At 38.6% G+C, this 19,527-nt stretch overlaps 1 protein-coding gene across 1 annotated transcript in view; it reads right to left on the bottom strand.

Moving 5' to 3' along the window:
• Positions 1-3,239: 3,239 nt before the first annotated feature.
• sun1b (Sad1 and UNC84 domain containing 1b) overlaps positions 3,240-19,527 on the bottom strand; it is a 67,304-nt gene continuing 51,016 nt past the window's right edge. Inside the window, exons 16-23 of the mRNA XM_043711336.2 lie at positions 17,368-17,411; positions 17,145-17,283; positions 16,761-17,009; positions 15,900-15,984; positions 9,470-9,585; positions 5,111-5,278; positions 4,571-4,663; positions 3,240-4,089 (exon numbers count right to left, since the gene is read on the bottom strand). Coding sequence (XP_043567271.2) covers positions 3,973-4,089; positions 4,571-4,663; positions 5,111-5,278; positions 9,470-9,585; positions 15,900-15,984; positions 16,761-17,009; positions 17,145-17,283; positions 17,368-17,411 — 1,011 coding nt within the window. The 3' untranslated portion in view covers positions 3,240-3,972. The remainder of the gene's footprint in view (positions 4,090-4,570; positions 4,664-5,110; positions 5,279-9,469; positions 9,586-15,899; positions 15,985-16,760; positions 17,010-17,144; positions 17,284-17,367; positions 17,412-19,527) is intronic.

Below are 19,527 nucleotides of genomic sequence, written 5' to 3'. Positions count from 1 at the left end.
GCTGACTTTGACAAAATGTTAAAAAAAATCACAACACCAGGTTACAGTCCGACAGGTTTATTTGGAAATACTAGCTTTCGGAGTGCTGCTCCTTCATCAGGTGGTTGGAGTACAGCGAAAGCTAGTGCTTCCAAATAAACCTGTTGGACTATAACCTGGTGGTGTGAGATTTTTAAACTTTTGTACACTCCAGTCCAACAGTGGCATCTCTGAATCTTGACAAACAATAACCATTATTACAAAAGGAACTCAAGATCACAACAGCGAGTTCAATAAAGTTTTTTTTTAAAGATTAGATTACTTACAGCGTGGAAACAGGACCTTCGGCCCAACAAGTCCACACCGCCCCACCGAAGCACAACCCACCCATACCCCTACATTTACCCCTTACCTAACACTATGGGCAATTTAGCATAGCCAATTCACCTGACCTGCACATCTTTGGACTGTGGGAGGGAACCGGACCACCCGGAGGAAACCCACACAGACACAGGGAGAATGTGCAAACTCCACACAGTCAGTCGCCTGAGGCGGGAATTGAACCCAGGTCTCTGGCACTGTGAGGCAGCAGTGCTAACCACTGTGCCACCGTGCCGCCCAGCTAAAAAAAAAAAGAGTTCTGTTAACTGGACATATAATTGCACTGTGTTTCTTAAGGCATATCATCCAAAAAGCCCCTGAATTACTTGGACTCTGTCAACTTTCACCGACTGCATAGACAACTGACCTCAGATTCTGGATCAGTGGTGCTGGAAGAGCACAACAATTCAGGCAGCATCCGACGAGCAGCAAAATCGACATTTCGGGCAAAAGCCCTTCATATTGTTTTTACCTAACTGACCTCAGAGTTGCACCAAGAATTGAAATTGGAGAATCATCTGCTCATCAACTCATACCTCTCCCTCTCAGTAATAGGCCATGCATTGTTTCTTGCTAAATGCTCATAATAAAAACTGTTCTGACCAGAGGATTGAATAGATATCTGAATGAACAAAGACTTGCTGATTTGTGGGGCATATCCCTAAGATAGAAACAAGAGGAACATGGATTCCCTATTTTGAAGTGCACCATAAATGCTTTGTCCCTCACTTGAAAGCAAGGCTTGGGATGTATGTATTGATTCTCCCTTCCAGGAAGATTTTACAATTATGTTGCAGATCTTACAGAAAAGGTTTGTCAAGTTAGCAAATTCATTTCATCTGAAGTGGGAGCACCAACTTATCACCATTACATCAAGAGTCAGCAAAAGCCCAAGAAAAAAAGTGCCTAATTCCTTTCACCACTCTGCTTGTGCTACATGACTTGGCACACAAGTCATCTGACCTCCAAACCTTAAGTTTTGCCAGCCTTTTCAAATGGCTTTTGAATGCATCTGACCAGCTAGAATGTAGACAGCATATTTAGCACTGTGCATAATGTTGAACAAATCTTATACAAGGGCTCATGTTTGTTGAAATTAGTATACCTCAACAGTCAAGTATAAGTCTAACAATAAAATGGACAGTAAAGTTTTTAATGTTGACACTTAAATACACAATTAAAGTCAAAACTTTCATCTCAATCCTTTAATAAGGTCTCAGTGAAGTCTGTAGTAATTAGAGATGTGCACATTTTAATGAAGCAATTTCCTTACAGGAGTTGCTATGAAAATTAAATTTCAGAGGTCATGTTTCAGGAACATGGGATTGTACAAATGCTAATATAGCTGTTTGTCCATCTAGCTGGTTTTAGCATTGAAGCTAAGTTTAAACCCATGACTAGGGTTGCTTTGAAGTTTGAGATTGTAAGTTGTAAGTCAAAGATGGTACCAACATCCTAAACTGTGCAACTTATCCCATTTCTGCTGTAGTACTTATTCTTATTCCCATTTGTTCAAGATTTTACAGCATTGGAGGCCATTTACCCACAGCGTGCCTTCTCTTCAAAGAGCTAATTAGTCTCAACTTTCTACCCCCATTCTTAGTCAGTGATGCAACATTTCTCTCCGACATGCCCAATCATTCTCAAACACTAACAAATCTACTTGTGCTAGCCTTTCATATTACATCATATTCATTCAGATCAAATTGTTGAACAAATGCCCTGTCTAGTTATTTTCACCAATCTTTGATCTCTGGCCTTTGGTTACTCACTGTTCTACTAGCACAAACAATCCACTGGTCAAAACCCCTCAATTTTAAACTCCAAACAAATCTCCCCTCAACTTCTCTCTGAAGAGCAACAATTCCAATTTCTCTAATCTCTCCAAAGAACAGGCACATAGATGGAGCATGAGATGGCTGCTAGTACCCATGACATTAGACTGGAATTGAATAGTGCTGTATGAGGTGGTTATTAACTTTCTCAAAAATATGGCTGATACTGTTGTAAAAGCCAGCGTAACAACTTAAGGTTTTGACTGCAGTATGGAGAAGGTGAGGTCTGCAGATGCTGGAGAATTCCTGAAGAAGGGCCTGTGCCCGAAACGTCGAATCTCCTGTTCCCTGGATGCTGCCTGACCTGCTGTGCTGTTCCAGCAATAAAGTTTCAACTTTGACTGCAGTGTCACCACTGCTGTGACACACTCTGAAATGACGCTTTCAGTGTGCATGAAGCAGTGTATATCTTACCAGTTACAATAGACAAAAGATAGATACTTTGGTCATCATATACAAATATACAACTTAAGGCACATCATCCCAAGGTATGAAAAACAGTTCCCATTTAAGATGAGCGAGGAATTATTTCCCAATGAACATTTATTCATTCATTCTTTTTGTATCCGTTCCCATTCGTGCTACATGACCATAGACCATTACTTCATTCTACCTGATTGCAAATGAATCCTACCAAATTTTATTGAAGGCAATGCCAACTGCAACAGATAGCAAGAAATAGTGAATTTCTGTACAAAATTCTCTGTTCTGAATCTTCAAACTCTTGGGCATGACAAATCAGAAGCTCGCTCAACTGTAGTTTGATACAGGAGGTTGTCATTTAGTTCATGGTGCCTGTACCTCCACTAAAAAAAAAGCTAAATAGTTCCACAATCCCTACTCGCTCTTTGGAGGCCTGCAAGTTTGCCCCTTTTGCAAGTTATTAAATCTGCTTCCGCTAACTTTTCAAGCAGTGCATTTCAGATCATAACTCAAGCTGTTTACTGATTGGGATCCAATTTTAGGATAAACCAATTTACACAGAAATGTTTAAGATGCTCCAAATATTGCAAACTTGTATTCAATTACTAATGATACACAAAAGAAAGTTTACCCTTTATTACATCTAATTACATCCAGCCTCAAAAAAAATTAAATTCTTTATTTAAACATCTGAATAGCGTTGTCCAATTCAGCGACAGCCAAGGAAATAAAAACACTTCAAGACAGTGTGAAGAATTTACAAAAATACATTGCACAAAGTCCTATGTTACTCTTGAAAAATAAATAGTTATTCACAAAGTCCCTTCCCAAAATCCCTAATTTTGCTTTACAGGAGGAAATATGCCATGTTTTGTTTTATATCATAGTTTGAAATATACGATTGCATTTCATATTTGAAGTCTTTCTACACAGGCCACAGGTCTAATGTTAATATTTAAATATATGGATTATATTGGTTAATATAGCTTATATTCTGAAGTATTCTCTTTACAAATGAGGACTGTTGTGCAATATACAAATAAACATTATCAAATGTCCAATAAAATAGTCTGTACATCAATTTCTTTCCATTTTTCCAAGTGGAAAGGCATTCAGTGTTCCTGTTGCGCAAAGCAAACATCAGACATTTACCAAAATAAAAACAAGACAAAAGGTTTTCTAAAAACACGAGGAAGCCATTAACCAATCAGTAGGCAGTGTTCTTAAAGCATCCGATAAGTGATTCAGCAGTACGTTATTCATGCCACAATCCAAGAACAAATTCCAGTGTCCAGAATTAGTCCCAGTTCTTCCAGTATTTACAACTTTTTACAATTTTAGTACAGTCCATGATTCATTGTTTTCTAGGGTTGCCGTGCACCCTGAACCGATAGAGACAAGTGTACTCTGGGTGACCCCAGTTGGAGAATATCCGGAGTTCGACTATTTGGTAGCTTTTCAAGTTTTCATTCTAAAGTTTGGATAGGGAAGGTAGAGCATAAAGAGAGGAACAATTACATACTCAAAAGACTAATGATTATCTGATAGCATTACCTTGAATCATGTCAATCATGAATTAACTTGTATTTATACAGAGCCTTGAATGTTATGAAGGCTATTTCACAGGAGCAAATAAAATGAAGTATCAGGACAGGTGGCCAAAAGGAACAGTTTAGTAGAAGAAATTGCAGAGCTTAGACCCTGAATGAGCTGATGAATTAACAGATCAAAATCATTTACCTTAATTTTACAAGTAACTAATTTTATGACAATACTGTTACTATCAGTTTATCAATGGGTGGGATTGATAACATTCCAATTAACCTGTATATATCTTCTACAGTTTTCAGAAAAACTGGAATAAGCTATAAATTGAATATAAAATAAATCAGCAAAACTTGTATTAGAACAATCTAAAATATGTCCAGAAAAGTTTAAAATAACTAAATTACCCTGACGTGGAAAGTCTGTATTGCTTCTCCTTCTTGGTCGTATGTGTACTTGCCAAAATTGGTGCCTTCTTCTTGGTACTCATCATCAAGACCCTGAAAGGAAGATGCAAGTCATTGTTATTGAAAATTTACCAAAAACCTCTTAAAAACAAACTGAATAATAACATTTTAAGTGTGATTTCTTTTCTTAAAAAAAAAGTTTTATAAATGCAGAGAAAGTCTGTGTAGAGCTAACTTCAGCAGCGGTTTCCATGTCCACACATACTGCCAGATGAGCATTTCTAACAGTATTTATCTCAGAATACCAACATGCAGGTTTTTTTTCATTTTCACTTTTCAATGGTGTGGAAGCAGTCAGCAAAAAAGCCACAAAGCTCTAACAGTAGGTACACACATCCCCAAAGGACTTGCGTTATCTCTCCAATTGTAAACCTAATTTTTCTCATTTCATGAATGGACATGGCGAATGAGATCAGCTCACTTCAGCTGAGCATCACTGTCCATCCCTTTATTCTCCAACAGTCTGCTTCTGACACTTACATAAACACCAAAGTCCTTTGGCGCACTGCTGATATTGCCTGCTGGAGAAAGAGACTTTGGTACATGCTCCAAGGTAAAAGCTAAAGGATAAATCTCCACAGAAAGGCGAATAACCAGATATCCTTGGGATCCTTTGAATGCCCAGCAATTTCCAGGGTAAACATCTGGCTGTAAGAGAAAGAGAATAAGAAACATAATAACATCACAATATTTCTTAAGCTATGGCAACTTTAAGATTAAGAATTTCTGAATTTTCCACTTTCAGATCCAAAGTTTTGACACTCAAATCACAGATTTCACAATGTCTGGTCACATCACCTCATGGAATCTTAGAATAGTTATAACATAGTAAATGGTCATTCAATCGATATGTGCACAATGTTCCCTAGAGGAATAATTCAGTGCCACCTACATGCTTTTCCCTTTACCTCGTGCAAAAATCTCAGCAAATCAAACCTCTATCAAACTGATAACTACTGTGCAACAGTTTCGCTTGTTTTTAATACAAGAATATTTTAACTAGTCATAATCTGAACTATTCAAGGGAAATACAAGACACAAAATTGACTGCCTCAGTAACTCATTTTTTAACTCAGTTTTATTTGGGAATGGTAGGCTGAAGAATCTTGTTACACAAAGAGTCTGGGAATACATCGTACAAGGTTCCGTCTGCCTCAACAAATATTCCACTCCTGTAGCATCTATGAATGGAGATAGCTGTTGTTCAGATTGCTCAGGAGGTAAACCATAATATATGTGTGATAATGAGACACAGAGGGGTGACTTTCCCAGTCTGTATCAAGTCAGACGGTCTCAGCTGGGATGGCAGTAAAAACTGTACAAATGGGCTCATTGCCCAGGTGGTGATAGCCTGGCTAAAAATTCCACTTTCAATTGCTATGCAACTACCCCAGCTGGAAAGAGTTATTTATCTTGGGCCATCATAGGCCTGAGCCAGACTGGACTACAATTACTATTCAAATAGGCTATTGGTAGTCTCTGCTGAGATTCAGAACTGAATGGCCACTCAACTAGAACGCTGTTTACACCAGTGGAATTGCTCCAAGTCGAAGCCTCTAATGGAGAAATGTAAAGTGGGAAAAAAATTGGGACAGAAAGGGAAAAATTTAAGAATTGCAAGCAGATCACTTCACAAAATACCTATGCAAGCCAGCCATTCCAGAGCACTAAACACAAAAGAGATCATAACAATGTTCAGACTTAAAATCTAACAGAGGCTAGCCACATATTTTAAAAAGATAAGAGTACTGCACACTATTTAATTGTCACACTCATACCTGCACGACAAAAGAAATTTGGGAACATGGCACAGTTTCAGATATTGTCTTGAGCAACAAGTACTTAAACTGAATTGTCATAACTTGACTTGTGCAGTGTGGGGCAAAAACAGAAATTTCAGAATTTCTTTGCAAAGTGAAGCCTCAAACCTTTGCCACATGAATAATGAAGCATTAATTGGTGATTGATACAATTAATTACACATTGGGAGTACATCTGGATGGCTGAAGTAAAAACACTTGGGATTGCTGTGCTGTAATTTGAGGACCATGGCCAAGATGCCTGGTGAATTTTCTTTAATTCATTCATGATAGAGGTATTGCCTATATCTCGTTGCCAGAGGGCAGTTAAGAATCAACCACATTGTTGTGGGTCTGGGGTCACATGAAGCCAGACAAAGATGATGAATATTCCAGATGATTGGTCATCAGACGCTTAATTCCAGTTGTTTTTACCCCAACTTAAGCAGACTTGAACTGAGAATTGAAACAAAAAATTTGCATTTGTTACATTTGAAAACCACCAGAAGTCGTGGTCTAGTAGTCACTGTTTCCATATCAGCCAGTTTTACAATGCAAACTCCCACAGATAGTAATGTGATGATAATGATCAAATAAATGCTTTTAATGATCCTGATCAAGGGATTAAAAATTGGCCAGGACACTAGGGCTAACTTATTCAAAATCCTGCCACAGGACCAAGCTAATGGTCTTGGTTGAATATGCTATGAGATATGTACTGCACACGTATTCAAGTGTCAGACTTGATTTTGGGACTTGTAACTCAGAGGACTGAATGATACCAACGTGAGCTTGCATGAGACAGAGCAAGCAACACATGTAGATAAGAAATTCAACATGTAAACATAAAATCAAAAGGCACCAGCTTAAAATAGCAAGCAAGTGGGGGTGATTCAGCACACAAGCTCATTAGTTGCTTTATTGTGGTGTAATAAAAGGAATGTAACCACAACCCCAAGGGCTGCTCTCTCTAGTTCCAATGGTGAGCTTAACCAGAGGGTTATCACACCTCAAGTGAGGGGGAGGTTCAGAAAACAGGACCTCAGCCAGTACAGACATTGAACCTGCACTCTTGGCATCATTGTACAACAAAACCAACAATCCAGCAAACTTAACTAACAAACCTGAATCACTGTGCTCATGTACACACGCCAGGTTATTATTCAGCTAAGTTTTCAGTATATTTTTAAAATATATATTACGATAATATTTTCAAACCCATCTTTTTTGAAAGACCCAGTTATCCTGTAGAGCTTGCACGTAAAAAAAAAATTGCTTAAAAGTCAGGCAGTGAAGAAAATAAAACCAACACGACAGGTTCTGCCACCAGGGGGAAGAAGTCAACAGAGTCAATGGGTGGTTTGGTGATCAATGTTAACAGGGGTCAATAATAATATAAATAAAATAACAGATTCTGTGTAAAAGTAGTAATCAAACATAAGACTAGCAAATAATCTACTGTAAAATAAAGCCAAGATTCTTTGGGTGTGTATTTGCAACATCTACAACTCCTTCCACAGAACAACTGTCCTGTAACAGTAGACTGAGGAAGAATGAGAGGTGACCTCTGAAACACAAGATTTTAAGGGCTTGACAGAGTAGATACTGAAGATTATTTCCCTCAAATGCGAAAGCAAAACATGGGGGCAAGTTAGGCTAAAGATATCAATCATTTAGGACAAAGGAAAAAAAAAATCAGAACAAAGGTGGTTGAAGGTGCCATGATTTACTCCTGCTCCATGATTCAGTCAAAATTTCAAGCAGACTTTTAAGGATGAATATTCAAGTCTTGTCTGTAGAAGACGACTGATGGGAAGTTTCTCTTACGGAACGAATACTGATTTGAAACAGCTTGGCAAATAGCCAGCTTTATGTACAGGTTCAATGTAATAATATGAATGGCAAGCAATTAACCCCAGAATAAACACCTATTTTCAATATGTTGAAATTGTAGATTGAGCTTAGTTCCGATGCTGCTGGTCTACTCAAAATTTGCTTCCTATCATGGGCAATGGGTTTCCATCTGAAAATAGACTTAAAAAGCCACCTTTTCAATTACCAAACAATGATGGAGCTTCAACCAAAATTTTAAAAAGAGTTGAGTAAATAAATGCATCATTATGTGTCTAATACAACTAGCTTAGGAGTAAACTCTTCTGAATTGGATATGAACCTCAATACAAACAAAAAAGGACTTAATTTTTGACCAATTAGACCGAATAGTTTTGTGTTCCAAGTTTCTTTTTAAAAGGTACTGTTCTTCAGAACAGAAACGTTTATTTGTGATAAATTTGCTTGCAGTTAAAGTTCTCCTTTCTAAGAACTTGTGGTTCTACTCGATCCAATACAGACAGGCATTGGAAGTTAAAAGCTGGAATGGTTTTGTTTTAATGAGTTTTTTTTGTATTTTGAAAGGCACGGAGAAATTACACTCCTTAAAAATAAACATATGCAAGATGAACATGGCACAGCATCATAACTCCATGAGGATGATAGATTTTCATTCTTTCAAAACCGCTTTGAAAAGCATTTCATGAGAAGAGAAATTTTCGTGTGTTCATGAGTTGAGATACGAGTTCATTTGGAAGAATTTTACCAATGAAGAAAGCTTTTGAGTAATTTGGTTTTTTTAATTTATTTATTGTCACATGTACCTAATAACAGTAAAAAGCTTTGTTTATTAGTACAGGCAGATCATAGCAAGGATCATAGGATGGAAAAAAACTTGCAGGCATACAGGTTACATTGTGCAGGGAATGCACTAAGCAAGATCATCAGCAACATCAACATTATTTGAAGTTCATCATTCTAACAACAACTGGGAGTAAGCTTTTCATGAACTGCTGGTGCATTTGTTCAAGTTTCTATTAGTTCATACAACTCTGAACACACAAATAGGACATTTGGCCTTAGTGGAAGGTGTCTGCACTTCCACATAAACTATCTCACTGAATTTTCCAACTCCCTTCTGACCCTATGCAATTATACACCTTTCCATTCAAGGTCACCAGAACTGTTCACCTCAACAGGATCTACCAACCTGAATTACCACTCTGGGAGACTGCGAGAAATACCAAAGTGGAATTCCAAAGAGACTCATCACAGCTGTTGCAGTTTCGTAGGTTTCAGAACAACGAGTGCTCAAGATGCTACCACCTGGAAAGAGAAGGCAGATGAAGTACTCAGTGGAGAATCCAACAGCACACGAAGTTTAACCCATTCTAACAATTTTTTGCCCAAGTAGCCTGAAACACTTAGAATCCTGTCTCGTGGAACTGAGTTTCAGATGAGCAGAGCTTACTGTAGGTAAAGTAGGGGAGACCTCTGTGACTAGAGAATCCTGAGGGAAACAATAAACGTGTACTTTTTAAGCAACAGGTGGAAATGTTTAGGTGGAGATGGGTAACGTCAGATCAGAGTGAAACAGGACAATGGATGTTGAGAATATTAACGAAATGTGCCTGGGGAGAAGCAAGCGCATGAACTTAGGGGCTGAAATCACAATTGTATTACTGTAGGAAATAGCTGTTTGCCCCATTGTTTCAGCACCAGTTTACCAAATGAGCAACTGGTTAGTAGCATTTCCCTGTCTTCTCCCCATAATCCTGCATACTGTTCACTTTCAGACAACAGTAATTCCCTATCGAATGCCTCAAGTGAACCTGCCTCAACCACAATTTCTAGTGGTAAATTCCAGAACATGTTGCGTGAAAAAGACTTTCCCTCGCATTGCTTTTAATCTATGCCCTTCCAATCTTTTCATGAGTGGGAACAGTTACTCCTGATCCATTCTGTCCAGTCCTATTAAGATCGTTAATCCTTCTATCAAATTTCCTCTGCCTTTTCTTCTCCCAATACTCCAAACTAATTTCCTAGCAAACATTCCTCATTCATGGAACGACTCTTGAATCTTATTTGCACTTACTATAACGCTTCAAAAATGTTTCCTGAAGTGCATCCAGAACTGGATAAAATATTCCATTTGAGGATTATACACATTCAACATAACTTCTTGTACCTTACATAATTAATCAAACTCTTTAAGCTTTATTATTTGCACACACAAGTCCTGACACCTTCAATAACTTGGACACAGATATACTCTGGTTCCTGTACATCTGCAGTTCCTTTACAATTGTACCCTATTTCATTGTTTATGTTCTTCCTACCATAATTATTCACTTTACATTTCTCCACATTGAACTTCACATATGCCATTCTAGCAATCGGTCTTTCAACTCTTTCATGGGATGTGAGGGTCGCTGGCAGGGGTGATAGTTCTTGCCCATCCTACTTACCCTTGAACTGAGTCACTTCCTGGGTCAACTCAAAAGGGCATTTAGAGTCAACCAAGTTGGTGTGGGTCTGGAAACACATGGAGGCCAGATCAGGTAAGGTCAGCAAATTTCCTTTCCAAAAAGGAAATGAACGAGAGGATGATAATTGATGATGTGTTTCATGGTCACTACTGGAATCCAGCTTTAAATTCCAGATTTTATTAATTAAATTTAAATACCACCAGCTGCCATGATGGCATTTGAAGTCATGTTCTTAGGTTATTAGTGCAGACATTATTAATGCACTAACATCTTCCTCGGGGAGTTCACCTTTGAACTTGTCTTATATGACATCAAAGATCAAGTGACTGAAATCTACATTCTATTTACAGACAGCCAGATTAGAAGTGATTGGCTCAACCACTAATGCTATTCAAGCCAGTAAATGGCAATGGCGTGAATCTTTCCTAATCTGCCTGAGCAACCATGATTTTAAAGTGCTGGCTATCTCACCATGGACACATGTGGCCAGATTATAGACAACCTGACCACCATCCATCTGGAACATTTTAAATTACGCTTGTTGAGGTGAATTTCTCTCTCAATAAGTCAACCATAACAATTCCACAATCTGCTCTAAAAACATTTGATTAGCTCATGCAAAAAGTCCTGAGACAAAGGTGCATACCCCCCCAACAGCATCACTATAAATAGCTTTTGACTTTACGCACTAGATCAATTCTCTCAAAATACCCCTTCTCTATTGTTTCAAACTAGAATGCTCCTGTTGGGTCCCACTCAACTATCCCATTGTAAACATCAATTCCAGAAATGGTTTCCATTCCCAAATCCTTCAAAGGATTTAATTATCCTCAATCAACCCTTTCCCCATTAAGACCATAAGACATAGGAGTGGAAGTAAGGCCATTCGGCCCATCGAGTCCACTCCGCCATTCAATCATGGCTGATGCGCATTTCAGCTCCACTTACCAGCGTTCTCCCCGTAGCCCTTAATTCCTCTAGACAACAAGAATCTATCAATCTCGGCCTTGAAGACATTTAGCGTCCCGGCTTCCACTGCACTCCGTGGCAATGAATTCCACAGGCCCACCACTCTGGCTGAAGAAATGTCTCCGCATTTCTGTTCTGAAATGACCCCCTCTAATTCTAAGGCTGTGTCCACGGGTCCTAGTCTCCTCGTCTAACGGAAACAATTTCCTAGCATCCACCTTTTCCAAGCCATGTATTATTTTGTACGTCTCTATCGAGTCTCCCCTTAATCTTCTAAACTCCAACTAATACAATCCCAGTATCCTCAGCCATTCCTCATATGTTAGACCTGTCATTCCAGGGATCATCCGTGTGAATCTCCGCTGGACACGTTCCAGTGCCAGTATGTCCTTCCTGAGGTGTGGGGACCAAAACTGGACACAGTACTCCAAATGGGGCCTAACCAGAGCTTTATAAAGTCTTAGTAGTACATCTCTGCTTTTATATTCCAACCCTCTTGAGATAAGAGACAACATTGCATTCGCTTTCTTAATCACGGACTCAACCTGCATGTTTACCTTTAGAGAATCCTCGACTAGCACTCCCAGATCCCTTTCTGCTTTGGCTTTATTAATTTTCTCACCATTTAGAAAGTAGTCTATGCTTTTATTCTTTTTGCCAAAGTGCAAGACCTCGCACTTGCTCACGTTAAATTCCATCAGCCATTTCCTGGACCACTCTCCCAACCTGTCTAGATCCTTCTGTAGCCTCCCTAATGTTCTAAAACAGACTTTTCATTCAGGTTGAATTTGTTTGGGTTGCATTTATTTGCAACTCCTTTCTATTTCTTGCTGAACTCACTAAGGCAGCCCGGTAGCTCAGTGGTTAGCATTGCTTCCTCACAGCGCCAAGGACCCGGGTTCAATTCCAATCTCAGGTGACTGCATGGAGTTTACACATTCTCCTTGTGTCTATGTGGGTTTCCTCTGGCTTCCTCCCACAATTCAAAGATGTGCAGGTTAGGTTGACTGGCCATTCTAAGTTGCCCATAGTGTTCAGGATGTGTAGTTAGGTGCATTAGTTAGGGGTAAATATAGGGTAATGGTATGGGTCTGGATGGATTACTCTTCAGAGGATCAGTGTGGACTTGTTGGGCCGAAGGGTCTGTTTCCACACTAAGGATTCTATTCTATTCATAACCTTTTCTATTGTCAGGTCCCTATTGAAAACATCCAAATTTTAAAGAGAACTGAATACACAATTTAGCAGATGTCATGTGGCAATAAGACCTGTTCAACAGCAGTACAGGAAATACCTGTAACATTCATAACGTGTCATTGTTGTGACTATTTATGATCAACACTTCTCCAAAATAGATTAAGAAATTTTATATATGCAATCTGGAGTCATCCAAATGTTCATGTCTCTTCCTCTGCACAGGTTAAATTACTAAAATGATCGAGTTACAACTGATGACAAATCATTTGTTTTCCTTGTAAGTTGGTACGGTTGTGCGGATTGAATGAAATTTGAGTCAAAGTTAAAAGTGATGCATCAATTTCTTTTGCCAAAATGTCACCTTGCCAGAAAATTGCTGATTAAATTACTTAAAATCTCAAGCCATAAAGAACTACTGAAGTCTAAGCTAATTTTAAATCATGGCACAGTCAAAGCAAGTTTTAAGGAGTTGGGTCACAAATGTCTCGATTTACTAGCATCATTTCCAAATTAAAAGCTTGTACTCCGATAAATATTTATTGAGCAATATTCTGTAATGAAACGCTTTATATTGTTAGTTCTTTCCATCAGAAAATGATCAATTCTTTGTGCACTTTCTGTCCGTGGAAATCATGCTACTCAAAGAGCAAAGAAAATTTACAGCCCAGGAACAGGCCCTTCGGCCCTCCAAGCCCGAGCCGATCCAAATGTACTGTCTGAACCAGTCGGTCAATTCCTAAGCATCTGTATCCCTCTGCCTCCCACCTACTCATGCATCTGTCCAGACGCATCTTAAATGAATCTATCACCTCTGCTGGTAACGCGTCCAGACGGCCACCATCCTCTGAATTACTTGCCGCGTATCCCCCTTAAACTTTCCACCTCTCACCTTAAAAGCGTGACCTCTCGTTATTGAATCCTTCACCCTGGAAAAAAGCTTGTCTCTATATACCTTGTCTATACTCTTCATGATTTTGTAAACCTCAGTCAGGTCCCCCCTTAATCTCCTTTTTTCTAATGAAAATAAACCTAACCTACTCAACCTCTGTTCATAGCTAGCACCTTCCATACTAGGCAACATCCTCGTAAACGTTCTCTGCACTCTCTCCAAAGCGTCCACATCCTTTTGGTAATGTGGCAACCAGAACTGTACACAGTATTCCAAATGCAGCCAAACCAACATCCTTCTACAATGTTAACATGACTTGCAGCTCTTATATTCAATACCCCATCCAATGAAGGCAAGCATACTACATGCGTTCTTGACCAATTTATTCACCTGTGCAGCAACCTTCAGGGTACAATGGACCTGCACTCCCAGATCTCTCTGCCCATCAACTTTTCCCAAGGCTCTTCCATTCATTGTATAATTCGCTCTAGTATTAGTCTTGCCTAAATGCATCACCACACATTTGCCTGGATTGAAATCCATCTGCCACTTTTCCACCCAACTCTCCAGTCTATCTATATCCTCCCGTATTCTCTGACAGTCCCTTATGCTTACTGTTACTCCACCAATCTTCGTGTCATCTGCAAACTTGTTGATCATATCAACAGTGCCCTCTTCCAGATCATTTATGTATATTACAAACAGTGGCCCCAACATTGACCCCTGCGGAACACCAATGGTCACCTTTCTCCATTTTCAGAAAGTCCCTTCAACTACTACCGTCTTCTGTTGCTCAACCAGTTCTTTATCCACCTAGCTAGAACACCCTGCACACCATGTGATTTCACTTTCGCCATTACTCAGAACCTTTGAATATTGAATTAATAGTTTATTGTAAGCAAGTGCGTACAAATCCAGAAATATGAACTGCACAGATTTTAATAAAGAAATATTTCAGTACAGATCCTTAATTTGGGACTGAATTTAACTGGGAAGTTCCATTTGTCGGACCTGAAAAGCTAGAGGTTGGAATTACTAAGGAGCTTCCTGCCTTGATACTTCATGAAACTGTGGGAACTATTATTTAACTGCGCTGCTCAAGATCGATACAAGACATACATAACTTGCCAGTCAGATATAGAAATTTGATGAGTTTCCCAGAAACCATTTTGTTATCAACGATAATAGATTTGCAACTTTCTAATCCACATGCTTGAAGAGTAAGTCCGTAGATTAAAAGTTTATTAGAGATTGTAACGGTAAACTCGCCATTGCCCTATCAGACCATAAGGCTGCTGTCTCATTAGAGACGACTGGTGATTTAACCAGATAGTCATGATTCCTCAGAAGGTGGGAGAAGTTAAGCAGTAGAGTCCTTCATGGTACATCACAAACACAGTAAATAAATAGTAATATCCCTTGAGTAACAAACCTATCAAAAGACGGTTTCTAATAACAGCCAGATCATAGTATCAAGCTTCATTTTACCCTGGGATGGGGGAAGTCCAGAACTACAGGGCATAGGTTTAGGGAGCGAGGGAAGAGATATAAAAGGGACCTAAGGGGCAACTTTTTCACACAGAGGTGGTCAGTGTATGGAATGAGATGCTAGAGGAAGTGGTGGAGACTGACTGGCACAATTACAATATTTAAAAGGCATTTGGATGGGTATATGACTAGGAAGGGTTTAGAGGGGTAAGGCCCAAACACTGGCAAACATGACTACAATAGGTTGGGATAGCTGGTCAGCGTGGACAAGTTGGACGAAGGGTTTGTTTCTGTGCTGTATATCTGACTCTAAAATGTTCAGCAAGAACACAATGTAGATGAAACATATTACAAATCTCCTCCAATCAATCAGAAAATAAATTTCCATTGCAGAAACTTAAAGGGCACCATTTTAAAAAAACTCAAACACACCAGCTTTTAAACACAAATAAAAATTCACATATTTCTTACATCTTACTTTTCACAGGTCCCACTCTTGCTTCTTCATAGTATTTAATGTTTTAAAATACATGTTTGTTCATATAAATGTGCATTTTCATGTTCAATCCTCCCCCCACATACCCTGAAGTAATGCTGTAGTTACTTACCTCCAGATTCCAAAGCAAAATCCACCATTCCAGTTTTATCTTCATTGTACAATTTCAAAGCATTATTCACAATGACATGCACTTGCTGCATTGCAAGTAACCCGGGGACAAAGAAAACAAAAGTAACATATTTATAGACTTATGAAGCCATACTTGCTTATGACATATTAATAATGACTACTAATAAGAGTCAGAAATTCAAATGAGACAAGTGCATCTTCTCTCTCCAGCATGTCACCATTAAAGTCTGGAGGTTCTAAGCACACAAAAGGTTCTAAGCACACAAGGACATGCATATGAATGTCATTACATACAACCTGAATATAAATTCCTCAACAATTTGTTATAGCACAAGCACAGTTTTAAGAACTTTATTTTGCACAAAATATGATAGCTCAGCAACAGTTGAGAGACAGTCAAACCACCCATGATTCCAAAGTATTCAATATTCAACTTGCATATGCACATGTGCATGCTATGATGATGTCAGCAAACAGAATTACACTAAAATGTGCTTCTGCAGAGACAGTTCTGTTGCATTGATCAGGAAGACAAATACTGGCTTGGATCACCTCAATCGCCACAAATCAAATACCATGCTAAGGAACATTGTAAGTCAGCCCAAGGGTCCATGCATGTCAATTGGTGCACCAATGCCATTTGCAGCATTGACTTCCAGTTCAACAAGTTGCTGCAGCACAAGGACCTTAGAAGAATGCATGGAAGGAAAACATAATGGGAATGCTCATGCAATGTTACTTCAACTCTGACGATAATGGCATTTAATACAACAGGGACATGATACAAGGAGGGTGATGTGTAGGAAATACATACTGGAGTAACAACTTCAAGTGAACTTACCTCCTCTGAAATGCCACTTAACCCAGCATTAGTGACAGCACATGCAGCTACCTGCGCATCTGGCAGTTTTTTTGTTTCAATCCAATGTTGAGTGAGATTTTTCAGGATTTTCATTTCCAAATCTTTTAATAGGATCAGGAGCTCAGTTTGGCTGGCAAACTGAGAGGACAGCCAGTCCTTGAAAGAGAGTGAAGTTTGCTTGCTTCCAAAAATCAGCAAATTGACCAATTCTCTGACCTGACTGTCAACCTGAAAAAGCAGAAAAGGAAATAAATTGCTGGTTTGATTGTGCTAGTAACCAGAACAAAGTAGTCAACCAATTTTGAACAGGTTGTCCTACAAATCACAACAATATTTTCACAATGAGCAAAAAATTATGCCTACATTTCCTTGTAACCCATCTATTTTTGCACAAGATGTCTTGAGCTCCTGCATGCTTGACAATTCTGATTTGACTGTGGACAATTCTATATCGAGTCTCTGGAGTTCAGCCATAAGGTGCCGGTACTGTTCATTTTCATTGCTTAGGGAAGAAAAAAATTAAAGTCAACTCCAATGAGGAATTAATGAACTTCACAAAAAGCATAAATAAAATGGTGTATCATACCTCTCAGACTTTGACTTGGCAGATTCAACCTCTTTGTAAACTTCCTGTGGAGAGAAAAACATTACTTTGACACTGCTTTCAGTTATAAATATTATCCGTAACAGATCATTTGCTATCATAAATATAAACAAAGCAATTTACCTTCAAAGTAGAGACAAACTTGTTAAATGTATTTGGACATAATATTCCTAAAACTAGGATTGAGGAAGTTGCAAACTTCTTGGCTTGGTCACAGTCACAAGGGACTTCAGTTAGATAGAGAAGGCAGAAGAATTTAGTTTATTCATGTTTTGATCAGAGATCATACGGGGATTTTAGAAGGATTCGAAAGTATGACTTTGACAGTTTCTCCTTATTTTCTGACTCCAGTGTGAGAAGCAGAAGAACCAGGCGAGATTTAAGCTCATGGGCAAAACAGAGGCAAGAGGTGGGGTTATTTTTAAAAACCGAAGTTAATTATGGTCATCAAGAATTCATGCCTGAAAATGTAGTGAAATTAGTTCAAAAGCCCATTCAAAAGGGAATTCAGCAAAATTGCAGGGTGATGGGACAAATGCAATGGCTTTGAGAGAACTAGTACATCTCTCTTCCAGTGCTACACTTCATATAATGATTCATTCTAACCAGTTATTATCATTGTTACACAAGCATTTTTGAAAAATCATTTCCTGTAAACTCCACTAAGTAACAGATTGTTTAAGGCAGGTCGGGCATGCGAGCTACTATCTCACATACACAAGTACAATCATAGCTTGCTTCACACACTTAGATGGCATAAGCTTTTCAATCACATATGGCCAAGCTTACATTCTCCACCTGGCAAATTACAGAAGCACAGCTGCCAATTTTAGCTACAACTCAAGGCACATGAAACCACTATTCAGGGCTTTGATGTACAAGAAAGAATGCTTACATTTCAGCATCTTAGAACAAACCTGCTGCACTAGCCTGAATAATTACAGTGAAATCTGATGCCATGTTGTTTAAACCATGATCATAGCAGACGGCAAGCCAAACATACAAGCTTTCCAACATGCATAACAATAACATTGTTGTTTGGTAATGCTTCACCAAGATGTGAAGCAAGCAATTAGAGTGCAAATAAGATGTCACCAGATTGTCAAAGTAGAATACAAAGAAGTTTGTAGAACAATTACTGAATTTTGTTTGGCATATGGGAATTGTGGAAATGAGGGCAGAAGAGACAGAAAGCAAGAGATAACCTTTGGAGTAGCCAAATGTTAAACAAATGGGCCAATGATTAAAGTAAGCACTTCATTTCAATGGCCCACTGGCTCCAAATTCCAGGTTCAGTGCAGGGCTATAATTTCTGCATAGGTAATTAAAAATTACATTGAAGCTAAGAGGTAATACAAAGATATTGGGGTAAATGGCCTATTCAAGTCACGACACTGCTACGAAAGAAATAAAATGTTGGGGCTATAGTTTTCAAAAACATCATTGTATCAGCAATGGTTTCCAAGAATACACATGGACTGATTGATTTGGTCTTTTTGGCAAGGAGATTTGCAATGGAAGCAGTTTAATTGACTCCTGTAACGAAGCAGATGGCTTAAGACTGAACAGGTCAGGCAGATATCCATTGGAGTTTAAAAAGTGGCGACCTTCTTCTAGATTCTAACGAGGGTTTTAAAGAGTAGATACAAAGAGAAAGAGTCTTTGATTTCTCTTGGTGAGAAGCAAAGGTGCATAGTCTGACAATAAGTGGCCATCTATTTAAGATGGATACATGGAAAATATTCTTAAGGTTACAAGTCTTTGGAAATTTCTACCCCATTATGATACAGAGTCTGAGCCACTAAATATATTCAATACCAGAGTAGGCAGGTTTTTCAAACATAAGCAGATATGTGGTAGGAACAAAGAACAAACTGGGGTCAAGATCAAATCAGTAATTATGTTATGGAATTGTAGAGCAAACTGGACAGGTAAAATGGCCACTCCTGCTCCTATTTCCTATAGGAAATAATTATTTTTGCAAAATAGTGTTTTGTTTTCAAAGAGTAAAATGTATTTCCAATCATTTATGCATACAGAGGAAAAAAACCAAAGCCCAAAATACAATATCTCTATACTTGACAATCTTATGTTACTTGGGTAACAAGAGAGCTCTGTTAAATTTCAAAGCTGCATTTTATT

Source organism: Chiloscyllium plagiosum, unplaced genomic scaffold (genome assembly GCF_037043375.1).
Source record: "Chiloscyllium plagiosum isolate Xiang-an unplaced genomic scaffold, Cpla_swu_hap1 HiC_scaffold_20, whole genome shotgun sequence".
NCBI lineage: Eukaryota > Metazoa > Chordata > Chondrichthyes > Orectolobiformes > Hemiscylliidae > Chiloscyllium > Chiloscyllium plagiosum.
The sequence above is the reverse complement of the archived record's forward strand: the minus strand, read 5'-3'. Positions and strand labels throughout refer to the sequence as shown.